An 18877-nucleotide genomic window follows, 5' to 3' on the forward strand; every position below is an offset into this window, starting at 1 on the left:
CTGCATTATCTGTAGCAGAATGATGATGCTGGGTTCGGAGCAAGCTGCCAAAGATCTCTCCTGTTTGCTCAGTAAGCAAAGCTCCCTTCCTGCTTGCATTTTCCCACTGTATCCATTTGCACGTTGCTCACACACTCAGGGTTTGGGAGCAGGTAGAGCTGCAGCAGGTCAGAGCATTGGTCCTGCCACAGCACTGTGTGCGGAATGATGGCAGCAGTGAGGACCTGCCACATCAGGACTATCCTTGTAATGGTCAATCCTTTAAGATGACCAATGTCTGGAAAGGTAGGAGTTGAAATCAAATAATGCTGGATAGGTTTCGGCATTTCCCTGTTACTGATTCACATTACAAACTCTTCTGGTTTTGTTTTTCCTAAAGGAAAAAAAAAAAGTATTTTTCTATCAGTTTTGATTTTGCCAGCCTCAACTCCCTTCCGTTTACTCTAGTTTGGTGTGAAAGAGCAGCTCTCAGTCTCTTTTGTGCTTTTTTCCTTCCTTGGCAGTTTGTTTTGCATTGTGTGCTCCTCTGTGGTGTTCTGTAATAGAAATAACTTCTTTATCTGCTCTTTCTTTGGCAATTTTTTTTTAAATTTCCTAACTCTTCAGTGAAGAAGGGATGACTTGAAAGCAATGCAGGCGTTCTTGTGCTAAACAAACATGTCACAGGCTTTTTCATAACCTGACGAAGCTCTGTTATAGATGTGGGTTAGGCTTCTTTATTGCCTTCTCCTTGCTGAGATGCTAGGTTGCTCTGAAAGTAATGCCTCCTGTTTACTTCCTTGGAAACTACAACAGGTACAAAGAGCACAATACCTCTGCTTGATGGAGCAGGTCCTTGGCTACCAAGCACAGCACAGCCACCACCATTAGCTGTGCGTTCTTGCCACTGATGAACAAGATCCTGCATGCCGTGCTCCGGTGCTGAGACACATTGCTCATAGGAAACTGAAGGATGGGTTTCTGCTCAGCTTTCAAAATCATACATGGGCTTATTAATTGGTGCTTATTTGCTGAGTCCTTTGGGTATGATGCTGGTTTTGGTTATTAAACTGGGATTTTACTGAGTAGGATTGCATGGATAGAAACTTGAAGCTGGGGAAATGACGTCTTGTATTCTGACCAACAGAATACAGTTGGTATTCTGTTCTGAAGTGCAATGCCTGCTTGTAGTAAAATATTGTTCTCAAAATATGAGCAGGGCCGTCCTTTATTGCCCCTGCTGTGATGGCAATTAGCCACAAGGCTTTGGGTCATCTGCAGGAAGAAACCTGGACGCTGACCTTGTCTGTGGGGGCAGGGGAAGATGTAACAGTGACACATGGCAGCTAACGAGCTCACAGAGTTTTGGAGATCTTTCAGATTTCTGTGCACAGAACAGAGGGCAGTTGTGTGCCTGTAGGAAACTGTGATTTTATTGGCAAGTGGAAAGTCTTGTAAATTACCAACTCGACTGTTTCTGTTAAACAGATTTGTTATCCTACTTCCCCTCTGCAAGTCTGCTTTGTGATTTCAATTTCTGGCAGCACGTGGAGCCAGGACAGCTAAGGAGGGCTGTGTGTGTGCTGCAGACAGCAGGCACTTGGGGGCTGCCTGCTGGGAGGGCTGCTGCATGGCACTGCTGCTTTGGTGTTTATCCCATGCAAAGACAAAGCATTGGTGTACAGTACGTGCAAATGAATCCCTGCCACGCTGGGGTTTGTTAGGCTTTTGTAGATGTGTTTAAGTCGTGCATCAGAAGTAGGCTGAAGTCTTCAAGAAATAAAATCTATCACCTCCATCAAAGTGACTGTTTCAAACCGGGTAGCTGAAAGAAGGGCTGAATTTCCTCTGCCGTTCAACCTTTATAAAAGCAAAACGTTCTGCCAAAGGTGTGCCATGGATCACATCACCTGCTCCCTGTAGCTGCTGCTGGCTGGAAGCTTGTGAACTGTTTGCCCCCTTGCTACAAGTAGGGCCACCAGCCTCCACATTTAATACTAGTATATATGTATACTGCCAGGGCCCCATCCAACCTGGCCTTGAGCACCTCCAGGGATGGATGGGGCATCCACAGCCTCTCAGAAGAAGTGTTGGGGTAGCAATATCTGCCTCCAGGAGCTGAGCAGCAGCACCAAAAGTTCCTGCGTGCCTTGTTTTCAGTGCTGAGCAGAAACCTCCCAAACTTTTGAGACGCTTAGGGAAATAATCAACTTCTGAACTGCGTGACAAATGGGGTTTGTGTATAGATTTAACTGTGAAAACGTTTGAGTGGCTTCAAAATGAGAGGGATGGCAAGCACATTGGACACAGTGAAACATCACTTGGAGTAATTAGCATAGTGGGTACACAGCCAACAGCATTGCTCCACAGCCCACAGTGCAGAGAAATACCTTGAGGAAAGGAAGGCATCAAAACAGATAGCAGAGCAAGTGTGAACAACCTGCCATATTAATCCCGTTAGGAGCTGATGGGAGCTGTGTGCGGTGGGGTCATGGCTGAGGCCAGGCTGGGCTGCTGCGCTGCTGCTTAGCTTAGAAGCATTCAGTTTGGAGTCCCTGCTCAAAGCTGAGCTGCTCGCCGAGGCTGGCTTCCCCTTGCAGCCTCTGGGGATGGTGGGGATGCTGGGGGGCCACGCGTGGCAAACGTGCAAGGCTGACAGACCCTCTCTTTGCAGACTCCTGCAGAGCAGGCCAAGGCTCGATTGCAGCTGGTGCTGGAGGCGGCGGGTAAGTCTTGCTGTTACAAGTAACGCTGCATTCTTCAACTGTGTTTCTCTTTTATGATATCAGAAAAACGAGGCCTGTCAATATAGTATTGTTTTCTGTTGGGCACGAGTCAAGCCCCTTTCTCTATCGCTCGCTTCTGTTTCTGGTTAAGCTGAAACTGCTGTGCGTCACCTCTGGCGTTGGCTGAATGTCTCTGGAGAAATGAAGTGAGGACTTCGTTGTCTTCACAGGTTTGGCCTCTTGCTGCTACTGCTGAAAGTACTCAAAAACTTGGTTTTGTTGTTTTATTTTATAGCAGTGAGCTGAATTGGTGCAGGTAAGTACTTACATTGATTTATTTGAAGTGGTTGCAGAAATAGGTAGTTTTCTCTTTGAAATGCCTATGCTGAAGTTTGTAATCTTGTTTTTTTGAGTCCTATTTTATTTTCCCCATTAAAAATGTCAATTTTTCACTTAAAAAGGAAAAAATTCAACATTTCAAGCACGTTGTAATAAACACGTGTTTGTCTGTAGTTCAGCCTTCATCTCTAGTATGTGCATTTGTAACTTAAAAGCAACAATTCCCACTCCCAGTGTTTGTATTTCCTCCTCAGCAAAGCCTTCTGTTCCAAGGGTTATCTGTCTTCTCACATTCCTGGATTTTTCTCCAGAAATGCATTTACCCTTCTGTATTGTAGCTCCAAATGCATTCGTTGTTCTCCGTAACTTTTAATAAATCTCTGAAGCACGCGATGATAAAGTGGTTGTGACAGCACTGACCTAAAAAAGTGCAATTTGTTTGTACTGCTCACATCTGTCACACCTCATTTTTTAATTTAACACCTGGAAGTGTACAGAAGATACCCATGAGCTGTAGATCACTGCGATTTGGGTCCCAGAAATATCCAGAAACGTATGAAAGGCCGATGACATTTTCTGATTTAAATATTCACCGTTGAAGTCAGAAATGTGGATTGGGGCTGCAAACTGTTGATAAAGAATTCAGGAGAGTTAATCTGTTTCTCTTATAGAAAATACAGGAAGAAATTATTTCCCATCTTTATCTAGGTGTTGGGAATCTTATACTTCTGAGCTCATCCCCTATCCTTCTCCCAGTCCCACACTCAGTCAGTTACACTGAATCTTTCTTAAGGTGGTTTAAGAGGAGTGTTGGGTTTGTTAATGCTGTTGTTTCAATGTTCTGTGTCTGTTCATTGCAAAACCAGCACTCCAGCTTTCACAAAATAAGTGTTAGAGCATTACTGAGCAGCTACACGTCTTCAGTTGGCTTTTCAAGGAGCTCGAAATCAGGAGGTTCGTTGTTGCTGTTGTGGCATGGGCTGAAAATACCTGTTTATTTTAATCTGCATGTTAGCAGTGATGAACAAAGCTGTTCTTTGTATACATGGTGTTCAGTGCAGCGTCCATCCCAGAGTTGTGCATTCACTTGTGAATGTCTGCCTGCCACATGGTGGGAATTGCTCTGCTCCTGCTAGGTGGGGAAAAAGCTGTGCTCTATTCAGAATATATTGCTGCATTTTGGTGACCGTTCGTACACAGGTGTCTGAACAAACAAGTTTTAACTCTGCTGTGGTTCAAAATTAACAGCAAGCATAGGAGAGGACTTTGGGAAGGTCCCTTCCCTGTTCATCTCTGTTGCTGTGCTCCACTTACATTGGCATCTCCCCTTTCTGTGCCATTTCCATGCCAGACAGTAATCTGACATTTCCTTTTATCTTTGTATAGAAATGTATCTTTCTATTTCCTTCTGAAGATTTCCGTATTGTTCTGCACTTAAAAGGAATGATCCCAGAAGAAAATTTACTTTGCTTGCTTAGCAAATTTTTGATTCTTAACATGTTAGAAATACCTTTGAATGAATATAACACAGATAACAGACAACTGTACATAAGCTATGTGAGGTTACAAAGTATATTAAACATTAATGTGTATAAATAGAAGCTTGTTTGTCTGTAAAGTATTTGTGAAATGTTTGTTGTAAGAGCAGACAAACTTCAAGTTCAAACTGGAACTGCTGATCTCTTGGTACTACCAGTATTTAAGCTGATGATCTGCTCTTCATTGTAGCCCTGCGAAATGTAGAGTTTTATTTATTTATTTTACTATCTAGGTTTACCTTTTGCTTAACCCATCAAGTAGTCTAAATTCTAACACGTTCTTTACCAATGCTGCTGTTGCAGATTAAATATAGTAGCAAAAAAGGGGAGGCTTGGGACATGCCTGCTGCGTGCTGGTGGAGAAGCCAAGTTACAGTTCTGTTGTGCTTGTGGTCCGAGGAAAGAAACTGCTAGCAGCATTGCTTAAGTTTGCTCAGGTACAATCCTTCATCTTCCATTACTATTTTCTCCAGGACTTCCCTCGATTCCTAGAACACAAACAAACATCAGGGAAAACTGTTTTGGTGTTTTCTTCAACTTGGATGTAGGAAGAAATACGTATTTGTGTGCAGCCAGCTTTTGTGTCACTGGAGTTCAGAACGTGCCGGGATGTTTTGTTCAAACGTGGCAGCAGGAGCTCCTCGCTCGTCTCCAAGCACAGAAGGGTTTGGTCCATGAGCTGGTTTGGCACTCTGTGTTAAGCCCATGCAGCAGCTCACCTTGTCTTCATGCCAGGTAGACAGGAGATGCTTCGGGGGGTGTGATTCCAAATGGAAGCTGGGTGCAGAACTTCAGATGTTCTGTGATTTGCTTTGTTTCTTGTCATGCTTCTGGGAAGCATTCGCACGTCAGAAGCAGTCAGGGCTGTCTTCTCAATCTGAAGATGTCTGTGTACGTGATTTTTTGCTTTTCGTTGACCAGTTGATGTGTAAATTATTTGGCTTTACTCTTATGGCTTTAAGCAAGAGAAAGAACATAACACACGAGTAACGTTAGGGATTTTGAATGCAGGTTTTGAAAGTGCTTGGCATGCCAACTTTTCCATGGCCTGTTCTCATGCAATGGCCACGGCTTCAAGAAATTAGTGTTATGTCATTGTGTTCCCTTCATTCTTTACTGCTCACTTCATCACCAGGGATGCTCCATTTTGGGGAAGGTGGGTGTCCAACGGCCTCCTCATCTGGCACAGCCCTCTTGGGGGTTGCAGGTGTGAGCTGTAAAGCTGCTTTTAGAGTCTTTGCCATTCATTTGGGATATATTGACTGATTCCTCTGGAACAAAAGAAAGCAAGTAGTAAAGCAGCCACTGTTTTCAGTGTGCTTCTGGCTTTTTGCTGTTGCTCTTTGGGAGATCAGAATTACAGCTTCTGGTCTCTGCAGGAAGGCTGGGAGAGCACGGTGCATTCACCTGGTGAGGGGCGGAGGGGAAGGTGGTCATAGCGTGCCAGGGTGAAGTGTTGATGCCAGAAGCTTTGCCTCTGCCCTTCATTCGTGGTGGTGACCCCACCGCACACTTTGTTAAATACTGCTGCTCTTTGTGAGCACAGATTAATTTCAGTATCTGTGCTCTCATTAAGGAGCGCAACATCTGAAGACGTGAAGCGCTCCCCTCTAATTCTTAGGGTAACTGGGTTTTGATTTACAAAAACTGCTGTGGGTCTCACGTGCACGCTTGTATTTGCAGGGCTTTATTCCGTTATCCTCCTTAGTATTTAGGCACACGGAGGCCTTTTTAGGGCACTCTGACGGTGCTGCAGCAGCTCGCCACGTTCGAGCAGATGTTAAGCAGGCAATAGTTGAATGTTAATTTTGGGAGGGTGGGATGTTTAAGCCTATCTGAAGCATGTTGCATGTGGGCCTTCCAGACTTAGCTACAATGCTTTGTCTCTTGGGAGAATTTTAAAGCTAAACCTCTTTCTTTTTGTCGCTCTATATGGACTCTCTCAAGTCAGTATAAAGCAGATCATCCCTAGGCTAAAGCTCTTCAGCTTTTGTTATTGGGCTCTGTAGGCCTGTAATTAGGCCTCCTGGCAGGCCTTGCAGGCCAGTTAATGGTCATATGGAGTTTCTATGAGGCAGCCTGGCTTAGCGCAAATCCTTCGCGGGAATACGTTTATGGGTCACTTCCTACCAGGACCGGGCTTTGTGTGCCTGCCCCCGGGCTGACAGGAGCAGGTTCCCTTGACCATGGCCAGCTCGCTTCGCGCCGCACAATCTCCCACTAATCCCCAGTGTAAACAGAGGATTTAGCAGAGCTTCTGTCACTTACAGTTGCCAAACCACTTGGGTGTCTGTGATTCCTTTCCCAGCCTTCATTACCGAGGAGCACAGGAGATTTGAGCTCGGTTTGCTATTAAGCATTTGCTCGTGTTGCAAATGCTGAGGAAAAAGTTTCCCGTGCGCTGCGTCCTGCTTGGCTAAAAGTGATAAGAATGATAGGGAGCCTTGGAAGGCAGCGGATTTGTGCCGTTAATTGCTGTGTGGCAGCCGCGTTTCCTCATTAAATGAAAACGTGGACAAATATCCCTAAATGGAAATGTGTTGATGTGAGTTGGACCTTGCCGACCATCCATCCTAGCAAAGCAGCCTGAAAAATTTTCCAAGCGGAGGTTTCGTATTGTCCTTATAAAGGCGATTACAAAAGGCAATTGATCTGGATTTTCAAAGGTCCAGAGTTGAAATAAGTGACTGATCCATTTTTGGAATCTGCATTTCAATCTGTGGCTGAAAGAGCATTCGAGAATAGGGCATTTCTGTGCAAGGAATTCCTGATGGAGTTTATTTAAAGGCAACTGGAGAGCGGAGGCCCTAATATGACGTTAGCGAGGTGCGGGAGAAATTAATGAATAGAAATAAGCGTTCACCATTTATCAGATCTGTTTGGGAGCAGTTCTGGGTATCAGCTATTTTACTCATTATCTTTTAAATTATGCTATCAGATTGTTGCCTTTAATTTTGTACCATGCATCTTTATTACAGTTCACGTAGTCCTTGCGGAGAAAATAATGGAATAGAAGCACTTTGTCTTTAGCCGTGTAAGAATGCGAGTGTTTTATAATACTTGTGTTTCTTTATCTCCACGCTATAATGCGTTTTATTAGAGAGAAAAATCCTCATTTGTGCTCCCAGTGCCTGATAAATATATAGCCCGATATTCTCTCTTTTCTGCTATCACAGTGGCTCATAACAGATGTGGCTGAAAGGACCACATACGTAGACTGTATGATTTTAGTCTGGTGGAACTAATAGGATCACTCGCTACTTTATAGACTCTTGCTTTTCTTTTACTTTAATAAAAACTGTTTAGTTAAATAGGATGGCCTCTGTTTTGCTCTTTGCTAGCTCTGCAAAGCAGTAAGGCAGGCAGGTGGCAACAAGTATGAAGACTTTCATTTTATCGGTGCTTAGCTTTGGATGCCAAACTTATAAAATGTTTATGGATTTATTGTGCTGGGTTTTATTTTTCTTGTGTCGATTTTTGGGTTAGTAATTATCCAAACGGCTTTAGAAGGATGGATAATGGGTAATGTGTGTTGGCTTATATAAGCAAGGGATGAAATAGGACTTGAAAATTTTAGGTTTATGTGATACGGGTAAAGTATAACTTGTTAAATGCTCTTTTAGCCAGAAATAGAAATTTTAATGAATTTAAAAGTTGCTGAAAATTGAGAAATAGCTTAATTAATACGGTTAGTATGTGAATACGCTGAGTCTGACTTGATACCAACTCCTTATTTCTGCCAGTATCAAACAGTTGCTTTAAGCTGTGTCCATCAGCACTGAGTTTTACTTCTATTTGTATGGAAATCTCAATCCTGTGAGCACAAGTTGAACAATTTCTGTACATCACAGTGTTGATTTCGTTTGCTAAAGACTTTTTTTAAAGGTGTGCTCAGATACAAATCCAAGGAGGAGCTGTGGTTCCCACTGCTGCTGTGGTTTCAGCTGCCAGCATTAATTGCTTATAGCCCTGCAAATTGTCATCGATGCCTTTTCTGCCTTAATGCCTGCCTTAATGCCCTCTCCATGTCCTCTCTTCACCTTTTATGGCTCAGGTTTGGTTGGAATAATCGCAATTCCTGGGCCAGCTGTTGGTTCTTACTTGGTCAGCAGTGTCTGAACATCCCAACTCACTCGGTTGTGTCACGGAACGAGGCTGAGTGCTCTCATGAGGGCATGGTGTGGAATACCAATCACAAAGGTCATAAAGCCACAACAGCTTTCCATCGGCAGGAGGAACAAACTGTGGGTGATGCAGCAGTTTTCAACTGAAACTTCTACTCCAAAGTCTAAGTGCACTGGAATTTTTAAAGGGAAGTAAGCACATCATCGTATATTCGCTATGACGGACAAGCTTGGAATCCTTACTGGGAGCCTTCCTGGCGTGGTTGTGTTTCTTCCCATAGTGCGTAGTAATGTGCAGAGCCCTCAGGACTGGGGAAAAGAAAAGCCTGAGAGATCCAGCCAGGCTGGCAGGCCAGCGTGGGCTTTTGAAGTTGCTCTTTCCCAGCTGATCTTCCCATCATGATACAGCTCTCTCGGGCGGTTTCAGACTTTCCTGGGCAATTAGCTGTGAGTTTCCCAGTTCTCCATCTCCTAACGACCTCAGTTGTCTCTGAGGAAGGCCAGTGGTGCTGCTGGGGGGCTGAGCACCCAGAGGTGGCCCTGCCCCACTTGGCTGCTCCCCAGCCCATGCTTCCCATTGGGATTCTTGGGTGAATCCCATTCCCCAAGCTATTGGTGGCCGGGTGGTGGTTGCTCTGTTTTAGGTCGTTGCCACTGTTGATGAAATGTAGCCATGTAGCACTCATCCCTACCAGTAGATATTATTTAATTGTTTTCAGTTGATTATTTCGGAGCCTTTATCGGAACGTTTCAGGTCTGGTTCCATCTGTGCTCTTGTGTTAGTCTCAAAGCAGCAGAATAGCTGAAGGGCTGCTGATAGTTTGAAATAAAATTAACACTTATTTTCCCTGATGAGAGCCTGATTTGTGAGGAGCTGGGTTTGTGTATTTTAACACGGTGCGCATTTGGAATGAAGCCAGTACTGCGTGTAATGATTGCACATTAAGTTAGTAAATAATAATAATGAAAACAACAAAACACACCACTGACAAGGAAACGGATGTCAGAATAAAATAGTGGTAGCTGTTTTTTATGTTGTGTGTTTGATGAGAACTGGAAGTAATTCCAACAAAGATGCACACAGTTGTTGAACTCACCTGGTCAGTGTGCAGCAGTGAGCTCTGCAGCCAGGCACGAGTGCTTACACAGCTGGACATTAAATACATTTATTCATACATTACTTGCTCCTAATTTGTTGGCAAAGCTACATAATCTCATTAGGGTACTAAAAAAAAAAATACTTTCTGCATGCAAAGCTACAGCTTTATAATTAAGAGTCATTAATCCAAGTAATTATTTTTAAATCATATTAATGGTCTTGTCCTTATGGAGTATGTGGTTTTGATGTGCAGCTGTTTTGTGTCACTGGTGAGCAAACAGTTATTTAATCAATAATTTCTTCAACTTCTTTTTCATGATTGCTGAAAAAATATGGCGTTTTAATTAAACAAATTTGAGTAGAGAATAAAATACATCTGAAAGAAAGTAATTCACTTCTGCAAGCTGTAATGCTGCCGTGTTGGTGTCTAAAAGCCATTTGCTCCATGAACGTATTTCAGACTCTGGTAAGAGGTAATAAATAAAAACAAGCTTTGTTTTGAGCCATTGTTGTGGCATAGATTTCAGTGTGTGATTTCCAGTGTAAGAAGCCCAGGAGTAGCTGCTAACTTGTACCCTAAAGAACAGACCGGTGGAGTATGGCTGCCTTTTGGTATGTAAATATGGACATCAAAACTGAGACAGAACCTAGAAGTGAGTGTACAGTAATTTTATTAGCCAGGGAGCGTTCGGTGCCTTGAGAAATAAACCTAAAGCTGTTAGAATTTCTATTTCTTGGTTAGTTTTTTGTGAGAGCTGTTGTGCTCCCAGGAAGCAGAGGTATCTCAGGCCCACGTTATAACTAGTCAGAACGTTGTAGCATATGGTACGCATGATTTTGATGCAAATATGTGTGCTAATTACGTGCAGATGAATCTTGCAGTCCTGCTATTGATCTTAAGTCAAAGACAATTTTTCAGTTAGTTTAAGTTTTGTTATCAATTCATATTTAGCAACTTTGCCCGGTAATTTAATTATGCGCCGCTTTGGCTGCAGAAACCATATGTGGTTGTGCAGCAATTTGCTGTTTAGAAACGCCTTGTGGGAAATGTTCTGTCTTAATATCGACAGCACAGCATCCCTTGCTCGTTGTGCGCTGTCTGTTGTGCCTCATCTCTGTGGAGGTGCCTGCTTTGGTCTGTGGCCATCAGAGCATTGGTCAGAACATGTGCCCTGCTGGTACACACACCCATACATTCTGGTGTGTTTCCCACCCTTCAGCTTAGATGTTCCACAAACAAATCTGGAGAGTTTGGCTGTGCCCAAAGAGGGGTTGGACGGTGCTTGGTCTGCCCAGAGTGCTGCCTTTCGCTGATGAAGAGGAGACACTTAAGACTTAATTACAATAAGGCAAAATGATTGTGGAATAATGATGATGGCTTGCAGAAATGCAAATGGGGTTTAGAGATCTTAACGCCCTGAAAATACAGCAGGGGTTTGCGAATGCTGGGAGACGCAGGTAGTTGGGTGCAGTTTGGCTCTCTGTGCTCATTTGCCCATTGGAGATGTTCAGGTCAGAAGCACCTGAAGGTCTTCTTCCATGCCTCCTGTAACTCACCTGTATTCATTCCTTCACTTGAACCCAGCACGGTATTCAATGTGGGTAATAAAATCCTTGTTTTACAGTTATTGAAAGAATATTTATCACGGCTCTATTAAATATAGAGTAATCAGTGTGCCATTTTTTCCAAGTGCTTTCGTTTGCTCATGTTTTCTTTGTTGACCCAAATGAATGAAATTAGAACAAACAATCTCGGAGTCATTTGTAATCAAGAGCTGATTAATGGAGTTTGGTTTCGTAGCCATTATTCATTCAAGAACACCTGATATCCTTCCCATAAACAAATTGTGTTTGTCCAAATTAAGAAATGAAATGAAGCATTTGATGAGTTTATGATTGACCCTTCTAACTCCGAGCCCATTACTCAATGTCGTTATCACACAAAACTGTTTGACTAATGTGCTGTCTGAAGAAGCATGTGGATTTATTATGATTTCTGATTAATGCGTGCTGCAAGCCAAACTACTAGATTGTAATAATTTTTTGATTTTCATTTGAGCAATCGCTGAAGATTTTCATCAGTGATGAAATGCGTTTGTGTCCCATTAGATTTAGAGATTATTATAAGGTGTCGACTAAATAAATCTTGAAGCACAGCGCTGGGTGTTTTTCAAAGATGGGTTTTTCCCTCGCAGTGCTGTGGTGGGCAGTCATCCTTATGGAAAGCCAGGCATCTTTTCATAGGAGCTTCTGATATTCTGTGACTGATATTCTTGTGGCTGAGGCTACCAGTAAGAATTCCTGTACAAAATGGGCAGTGCTGATTTTCTTCTGTTCGTAGGTTTGTTTTATGAAATGTTAATATGTCTGTTTTAAAACTGGTTACTCTGGTCGTTTTGAAAGGCTTCTTATAGTACTGAGACCAAGAATGTGTGTGAAAAGTAGATTTTAAGATAAGCTTCTGTAATAAAAGGGTGGCTTTGCTTCAAACACCGCTCTCTGCACTATTTCAGGAAGCACACTGTGTGTGTTAACAGTTTTATCTAAAGGTAAGTGAGAGTTTTCCCTGAGAAAAAACACCCAGCCAGTATGGTCTGTATGGTCTTCTGTGAGAGCTTTGGGTAGTAACTCTTGCAGAGTGCATCAGGAGAGGTTAGCCAAAAGAAAGTCGCCCAAATATACGATGATAAATTTACTGACTGCCCAGAGCAACATCTGCCTGTAGCATCTAAAACTCCTGATTGCATTAAGGTGCTCAGAGAGACCTGAGCAGGCACCAGCAATCTTCTCTTGATCCTAAACCAAAGACTGTGTAAAGGAGAGAGCAGGTGAATTAAAGCACTGCCTTGGATGCCTTCTAAGAACAGCTAAAACCTGGAAAAAAAGACAGTAAATAAATAATACGATGACCTGATGGCAAGGATGGTGAAGCTGGTGTTTATTCTTCACTCAAATGGTATGTTGGCACGTAACCCCTCCATCTGCACACGTACACACATTTCTGTTGCCTTTTGTAAGAGAAAAGCCAAGCTTTCATGTGACACTCTTCCAAATACGAATCAATATGCAAAAGCAAGAAAAGTTCACACTGAATTAAATCTGCAGACAGTTATTTCGGCTGTGTTTCCACAGGCTTAACGAAGAATTGCACTGTGATGCATGGGAAAGGGCAAAGCGGGGTCTTTGTTAAATGGCAAGGAGGAAAACTTGTGCCCTTTGCTGCATCACTTGTATCGATCACCCCAGTGAGAGGGGAAAAATGTTTGGAATCACAGCTGACTTGAGCGATCGAATGCATGCATGCATGTCAGATCTTCCCATTAGATCTATTCTATTGCTGCTCTGCTTGGCTACAGCGTAATTTATTATTTAAGATTTCTGGGCTGACTTCTTTGTTTAAGCCATCATGTATCCCTTTATGCTGTTAAAATACCCACTGAAATGATTTAATCAAGGTATTGTCTTAAAGGTTCTGAACGTTTTAAGCTCTGAAGCCCTTGGAGAGCACTGAGAAATGTTACTGATGTTATGTTGGTTAGCCTCTTTGATGAAATCGTGACGCCACTGTTATCAACTCAGGGCAAGAGAACCTGAGGGAGGATTCTGTTCTTGATGAAATTGGGGTTATTTGTGTTCACCTGGTAGGAGCACAGTGTTAGAACTGAGCCCTGCTGTGCCTGAGCTGTGCTGCTGAGCACAGGGCAGTGCTCGGGGTTGGGCTGAAGGAACCCAGTTTGGTCAGTGCGGGTAAATGCAGGGCCTGGTGTGTTGTTGGGTGTTGGTGCAGCGCTGGAATGGAGCAGGGAGGCAGTAATACCTTGCACTGAGAGCTGGTAGGAGCTGAACCTATGTCCAGTGGTCTCATTTCATGTGAATCATTGCTGTAGGTGGTGTTGTTAGCAGTGTTTGTGTCAGAGCCGTCCGACCAGTTGCTTTGGAGGCACGTGGCAGAATTATCGGTGCAGGCAGCTCCTTCCTCACGCTCTGGTTCCCTCACCAGCCCAGCTCCGGGCTGCTGCTTCCTCGGGGGGAGATCTGGGGGAGTTCAGCCACGGTTGTTTGCAGTAATCTCTCTTTCATAGTTTATAGGTTTGAGGAAACTTAGGGGTAATTGCACTGGGACAAAACAAAAAGGGAGTTCTTGGTGCAGAAACTGCTGCTTGTTGCATCCCAGGTGCTTTTAGCACTCACTAAAGAGAAATCTTCCACGTGTCTTATACAGACAAAGCATCTTTCCTTACTCCTATCTTCAGAAGTATCTGTGCTGTCATTTACCTCCCCCCTCAAAGCAGAACAACAAACGAAATGCAGAAAAATCAATTGGAGCACACTTACACATGGAACGTTTTGGCCTGAACAAATCAGAGCAATGAAGTTGCAATATCCAGCTTCCAACAGTCAGACAATCCTAAAGAGATGTTGTGCTGTCATCATCCTACAATATATTAAGCTGTTCATCCTGAACCATACTATAGAAGTGCAGTTATTACGTGTGGGTATTATTCCAATTATTTTCTGTGATGCATGAATTTAACCACAATCAATGCTTACTCCCTGTAGAGGGAACCCTGCAGTTCTTCCATTTTCCATCACCGTTGTCCTGCCTGCCCATTGCCTTCTGCTGTCAGAATCTCTCATGGAAGTTCCAAAACTGGTTGTATGAAAACTGCTCAGGTTATAGCATAGAGGCTTCTGCTACTGACGAAAGTGCAGACATGAACCTGAGAATAGCCCGTGCTGTTCTGGCAATACCCTTAGTACTTGGTGGTCCTAGATGACAGCTCTGAGAGGCAGGCGGTGGAACTGACCCATGAGGGGATGCTCTGTCTGTGTACTCGCAGCCTTGGATGCTGCTTCACCTGCTAGAGCGTGGCAGGAGATGGGAGGTGCTGCTTTTCCTGGCAGTGAGGATTTCAGCCTGGTAACGCACTGCTTCCATGGCGGTGACCCTGAGGGATCCCCACGTGCTCCTCTGTGTGTTTGCAGCATGCTGTCTCAAGGAGCTGGGCTGCCCTCCCCACGCTCCTGCAGCTGGCAGGGATCAGGCCTGAGGTGGGCTGCAGTGGGGCTGCAGCATCTGGGGGCCAACAGTGTGCAGAGGAGGCACTTTGACACGTGCTACTGTTCACCGTTTTTGTCAAGTGTTTGTCTGAGTTAAAATTACCATCATTTTCCACCACGATCCAAGCAGGGTGACAGCAAGAACTGAGGAGGCAGAACCAGGCAGCAGGGCGAGCTGGAGCTCACAGGTGTCCACGTCAAAGGGTAAGAAAGGAGTTCTGCAGAGATGTGAGCTGCTCGTGTCCCAGTGATCTTAACTCCTGTAGTATTATCTTCAAGTTTCTGCTGCAGCATGCAAAAAGCTCGTTAAGCTCACCAAATGGGCTTATTTCCAGTAGTGGTGGGAGTGCTTATTTCCAGTGCTCTGAGTGCAGCCCAAGTGCCCATCACCATGCAGGCCACCCTCGCATCGTGGGCGTTTTGTTCCAAGGCTCAGCCTCCCAACAGCTGATGAACGAGCCGTGCTCTCCAGCAGATAAATTTACAGTATTCAGCTGTTTGTAGGTGATTATGCAGGGCTGCAACAAAATAAAGCCTAAAGCATCGTATTAGCTGTGCTGTCTGTGCGGGTGCTAATACACTTTGAATAAAGCCCTCAATTACTAAGCACTTCTGAGTCCTGACAAGACAGTCCCATGACGTTAATGGTATCTTTATAACCTTTTTAACTTCTTGTTTCTCTGACAGAGCACTACAATAACAGCGATGGGTTTGCCCTTGGCAAGCAAAAACTCATTTTGAGAGGATAATAAGTATTTACTATTTAGATAGCTGGCAATAAAATTTCTCTGAATGAGATTTTCCTGAGAAAATACAAACTGATTAAATTACTTTCTTTAATGGACTGGTGAAGCATGTAATAATAGTTTGTTGAAGCAGCAAGTCTAATGTTGAGCTTTTTATTTATTTATTTATTTTTGGTGAAAACACAGAAGGATTTTTTCCAAACTTACTCCAGCATTTCCCTGCAAGTCACAAGGGTGGTTGTTTTCTTTCCATCTTAGGTAGATATAATGAACTCAAATAAGTTTATTGGTGGCAGCCAAGAGTTTCCATAATCGCTGTGTGTTGGCCAACTCACGCAGTGTGAGTAGCTGGCTGTGTGCAGAACCTCGTGCTGTGATGTCAGCTTATGTTTCACAAACGTGCATCTCCTGGGGAGGCACAGAGCTCGCACTGCACTGCAGACATGGGAGCTGTGTGCAGCAGTGCTGTGCTCCAGCAGAAGGCTGTTTCCCAGCTGAGGTGGAATGTTTAAGATTAAGAGCAAAGTTCCTTTAAGAACTCGTCCTGAACATTCAGTTATTTAGAATACTTCTGAATAATGTCACGTTAAAGTCTGAGGAAAACGTTGGCAAATCAGTTGTACAGGAACAAATTTACCTGTTTTTAGCCCACCTGAGCTGCCTGACTCTGGAGCAGGGTTGCTCTCATTCTCGTTTTGTTGCAGACTGGAGTTGGGCACTGTTCTGTTGTGGTCTTGCAGCTCTCAAAGACCAGGGTATCTTCCCAGTACTAATTCAGGAAGTACACGTGTGTTCATGCAGGCACATGCAAGACCACCACCTTTTGTATTTTCAGTGTCAGCGGGAGAATTTCGTCTTGTCACTGTAAGAGAATTTATTGCAGTGGGCTGCAGAGCATCGTGCCCTTATGTTAAATATCCCTGAATATGCATAGGTGAAGAGCACTGATCTGCAGGCTTTCATTTGCTCTCAGAGCCCTGGCACAGCCGTGCATCATTTGATCTGGCACTTGGTAATTTCAGAAGATCTTTACTCTTGGCACTGGGAAGTGCTGGGGATCCTGCCTCCCACCACGACGTAGCTCTGGAATAAGAGGATAATATTGGTACTATTTCTTTCCCTTTTCTAATTTTCAGTCGCTGTATGGAGCTGCTGTGATGTTGCAAACAGATTCATAAGCTGCACTGCATTTGATTTTAAAAACAAAACAACCAAAAACACAGCTTTCCCCCCACCTCAGTAACTCCCTTGGAAGCTCATACGATACTGCATGGGTTTATAAATTGAACTCTCACTTTTTTTGGACGTACCAGACTGGATGAGTGATGGCTGTGTCTATTTGCCATAAAATTTTAATTATGGAATAGGTATGAATCATTGCTCCTGCTTTTTAAAGTGTTAAAATATTAGAGCTTTGTTATTTATTATACCTGTGAGGACAGAGGAAGAAAATGGAAGGGATTTCAAGTCGGTGCAGGCTGGATCCTGACCTGATCTGGTGGCTTTTGCACCCTCATCCATGCAAGGTGCTGCCATGGAGCTGCTTGGATGGACAGACAGACAGAGAGACAGCGCCTTCTCTCACAGGTACTGAGGGCTCCCACCCTGTGAAGTTTGGCAGACTAATTAATTTCATTACCTTAACAACCCTGTGGGTCTCAGCGTTGCAGTTTCTGGTCCTGGTGCTGTTGCAGAGCCGGGCGCTGGCAGCACTCTGCTGTGTCCCCTCGAGGCGCAGGCGTTGCAATAAAAGCCTCGTGTGCTCACTGATCAACACCAAGCTGAATGTTTGAAAAGGAAAAAAAAGGGAAAACAACGGGAATTGTGCAGGATTTTGTTACAGCTGCTGCCAGTGAAATGCTGCATGCGTTGTCAGCCTCAGGTTTTGTCACCAACTGAAGCAGCACCGTATTTGAACACAGAAATCCTGCAGCACCATCAGAACGCTTATTTCCCAGGTTTGTTTTTTGTATTTTAGCCATCTCCGTGCTCGGCTGTATTTGGCATGTACAGGCATTACTTTCAACGTCTCCCACTTTGAATTTCTCTTGCTCAAAATGAGATTTTCCCTTTCGCTGGGAGCCTGGCTGTCATGGGCAGGGCTTTTACACCGAGACAAAGTAACAGATTGAAGTGGTTGCAGGGCTTTAATCCCTTGGTAAATTAGCCAGCAGGCTCGCCTTTTCATGGCTGTGCTAAACAACAGGTTGATGCCATTTGGGCATTAGCAACGAGAACCACCTGAGGGAATAGGAAATGAATGAGGAGAGCTGTAGCACGGGCAGAGCGTGCCTATTAGAGCCGCGTCGTTCTGCCAGAGAGAAGTGATAACGCTAAATGAGTTTTTAAAAGACAAAGTTGGGGATTATATAGTCATTTATGATTTGATTAATGGGTAATTGATCCCGGTGATAGCAAACATCCAGACAGGGCTGTAAAAAAACCAAAATAATAATAATACCAAACCAACCACCTCGTCTCTTCAGCGCCGTGTTGGGTTTTCTGCTCTTATTTCAGCCTGTGTTCATAGATGAGCATTTATGCAGCGTGCAGATATCTGTGCTTGGATATTTTGGTCGCCTGCTGCTGGGAAGAAACCTGATGTTAAAAAAGAAACTCATTATTTTAATTCAAACTTAAGAATAGGTCTAAAGCAATTTTTAAAAGGTCGCTATTTATTTCGGCTTATTTTTGTTAGACTCAGTTAAAACAACGGGTGCTTGTTGTTGTTTGAGATTATTTATCTGGTAATAGCAGATAACGTTCTTCTAATGAAGAAAAATATTACATTTTTGTGCTTGCAGCAGTAAGAAATCGATGGTGCATTTAGGAAACATAGCACAGAGAGCTGATGTCAGATGAAAGACATTGGAACTACCTGTTAGCCTCCGAGTCCCTCCCTCAGAGCTATTAATTTTCTATTTAGAAAAGGGGTTTTAGGGATCAATATGAAGATCTGTTGATAATATTATCTTTAATTAGAGTAATCAAAAACCACGCTTAGAGCGTGACACCTGCCAGGGAGAGCTTCAGAGAGGGGAGAGCAGCATGTGTGAGCTGTGTGCTGTCCGTGGGCCCTGATGGAGGCACGGTCCCAAATGGGAGCTGCTCGCTGCTGCGTCGGCTTTCATCTGCTTTGGGGGGCGGTTTATTCTCCCATAATGCCATTGATCAATGATTTCCTTTCAGCAGTGATGTAATTAAAGAGCTTTCGTCAACTTTGTGCTGTGTTGTTGGGAAATGTATTATTCTGGAGATTTGGAGG

The 18877-nt window shown here is 43.8% G+C and overlaps 1 protein-coding gene across 1 annotated transcript in view; it reads left to right on the plus strand.

Moving 5' to 3' along the window:
• The window catches only part of RSRC1 (arginine and serine rich coiled-coil 1), a 112029-nt gene that overhangs the window by 65388 nt on the left and 27764 nt on the right, over positions 1-18877 (plus strand). The window contains exon 6 of the mRNA XM_042820860.1: positions 2654-2705. Coding sequence (XP_042676794.1) covers positions 2654-2705 — 52 coding nt within the window. The remainder of the gene's footprint in view (positions 1-2653; positions 2706-18877) is intronic.

The sequence above is a fragment of the Centrocercus urophasianus genome, unplaced genomic scaffold (assembly GCF_019232065.1).
Source record: "Centrocercus urophasianus isolate 14NV4802_14NV808 unplaced genomic scaffold, USGS_Curo_1.0 seq_19, whole genome shotgun sequence".
Taxonomy (NCBI): Eukaryota; Metazoa; Chordata; class Aves; order Galliformes; family Phasianidae; genus Centrocercus; species Centrocercus urophasianus.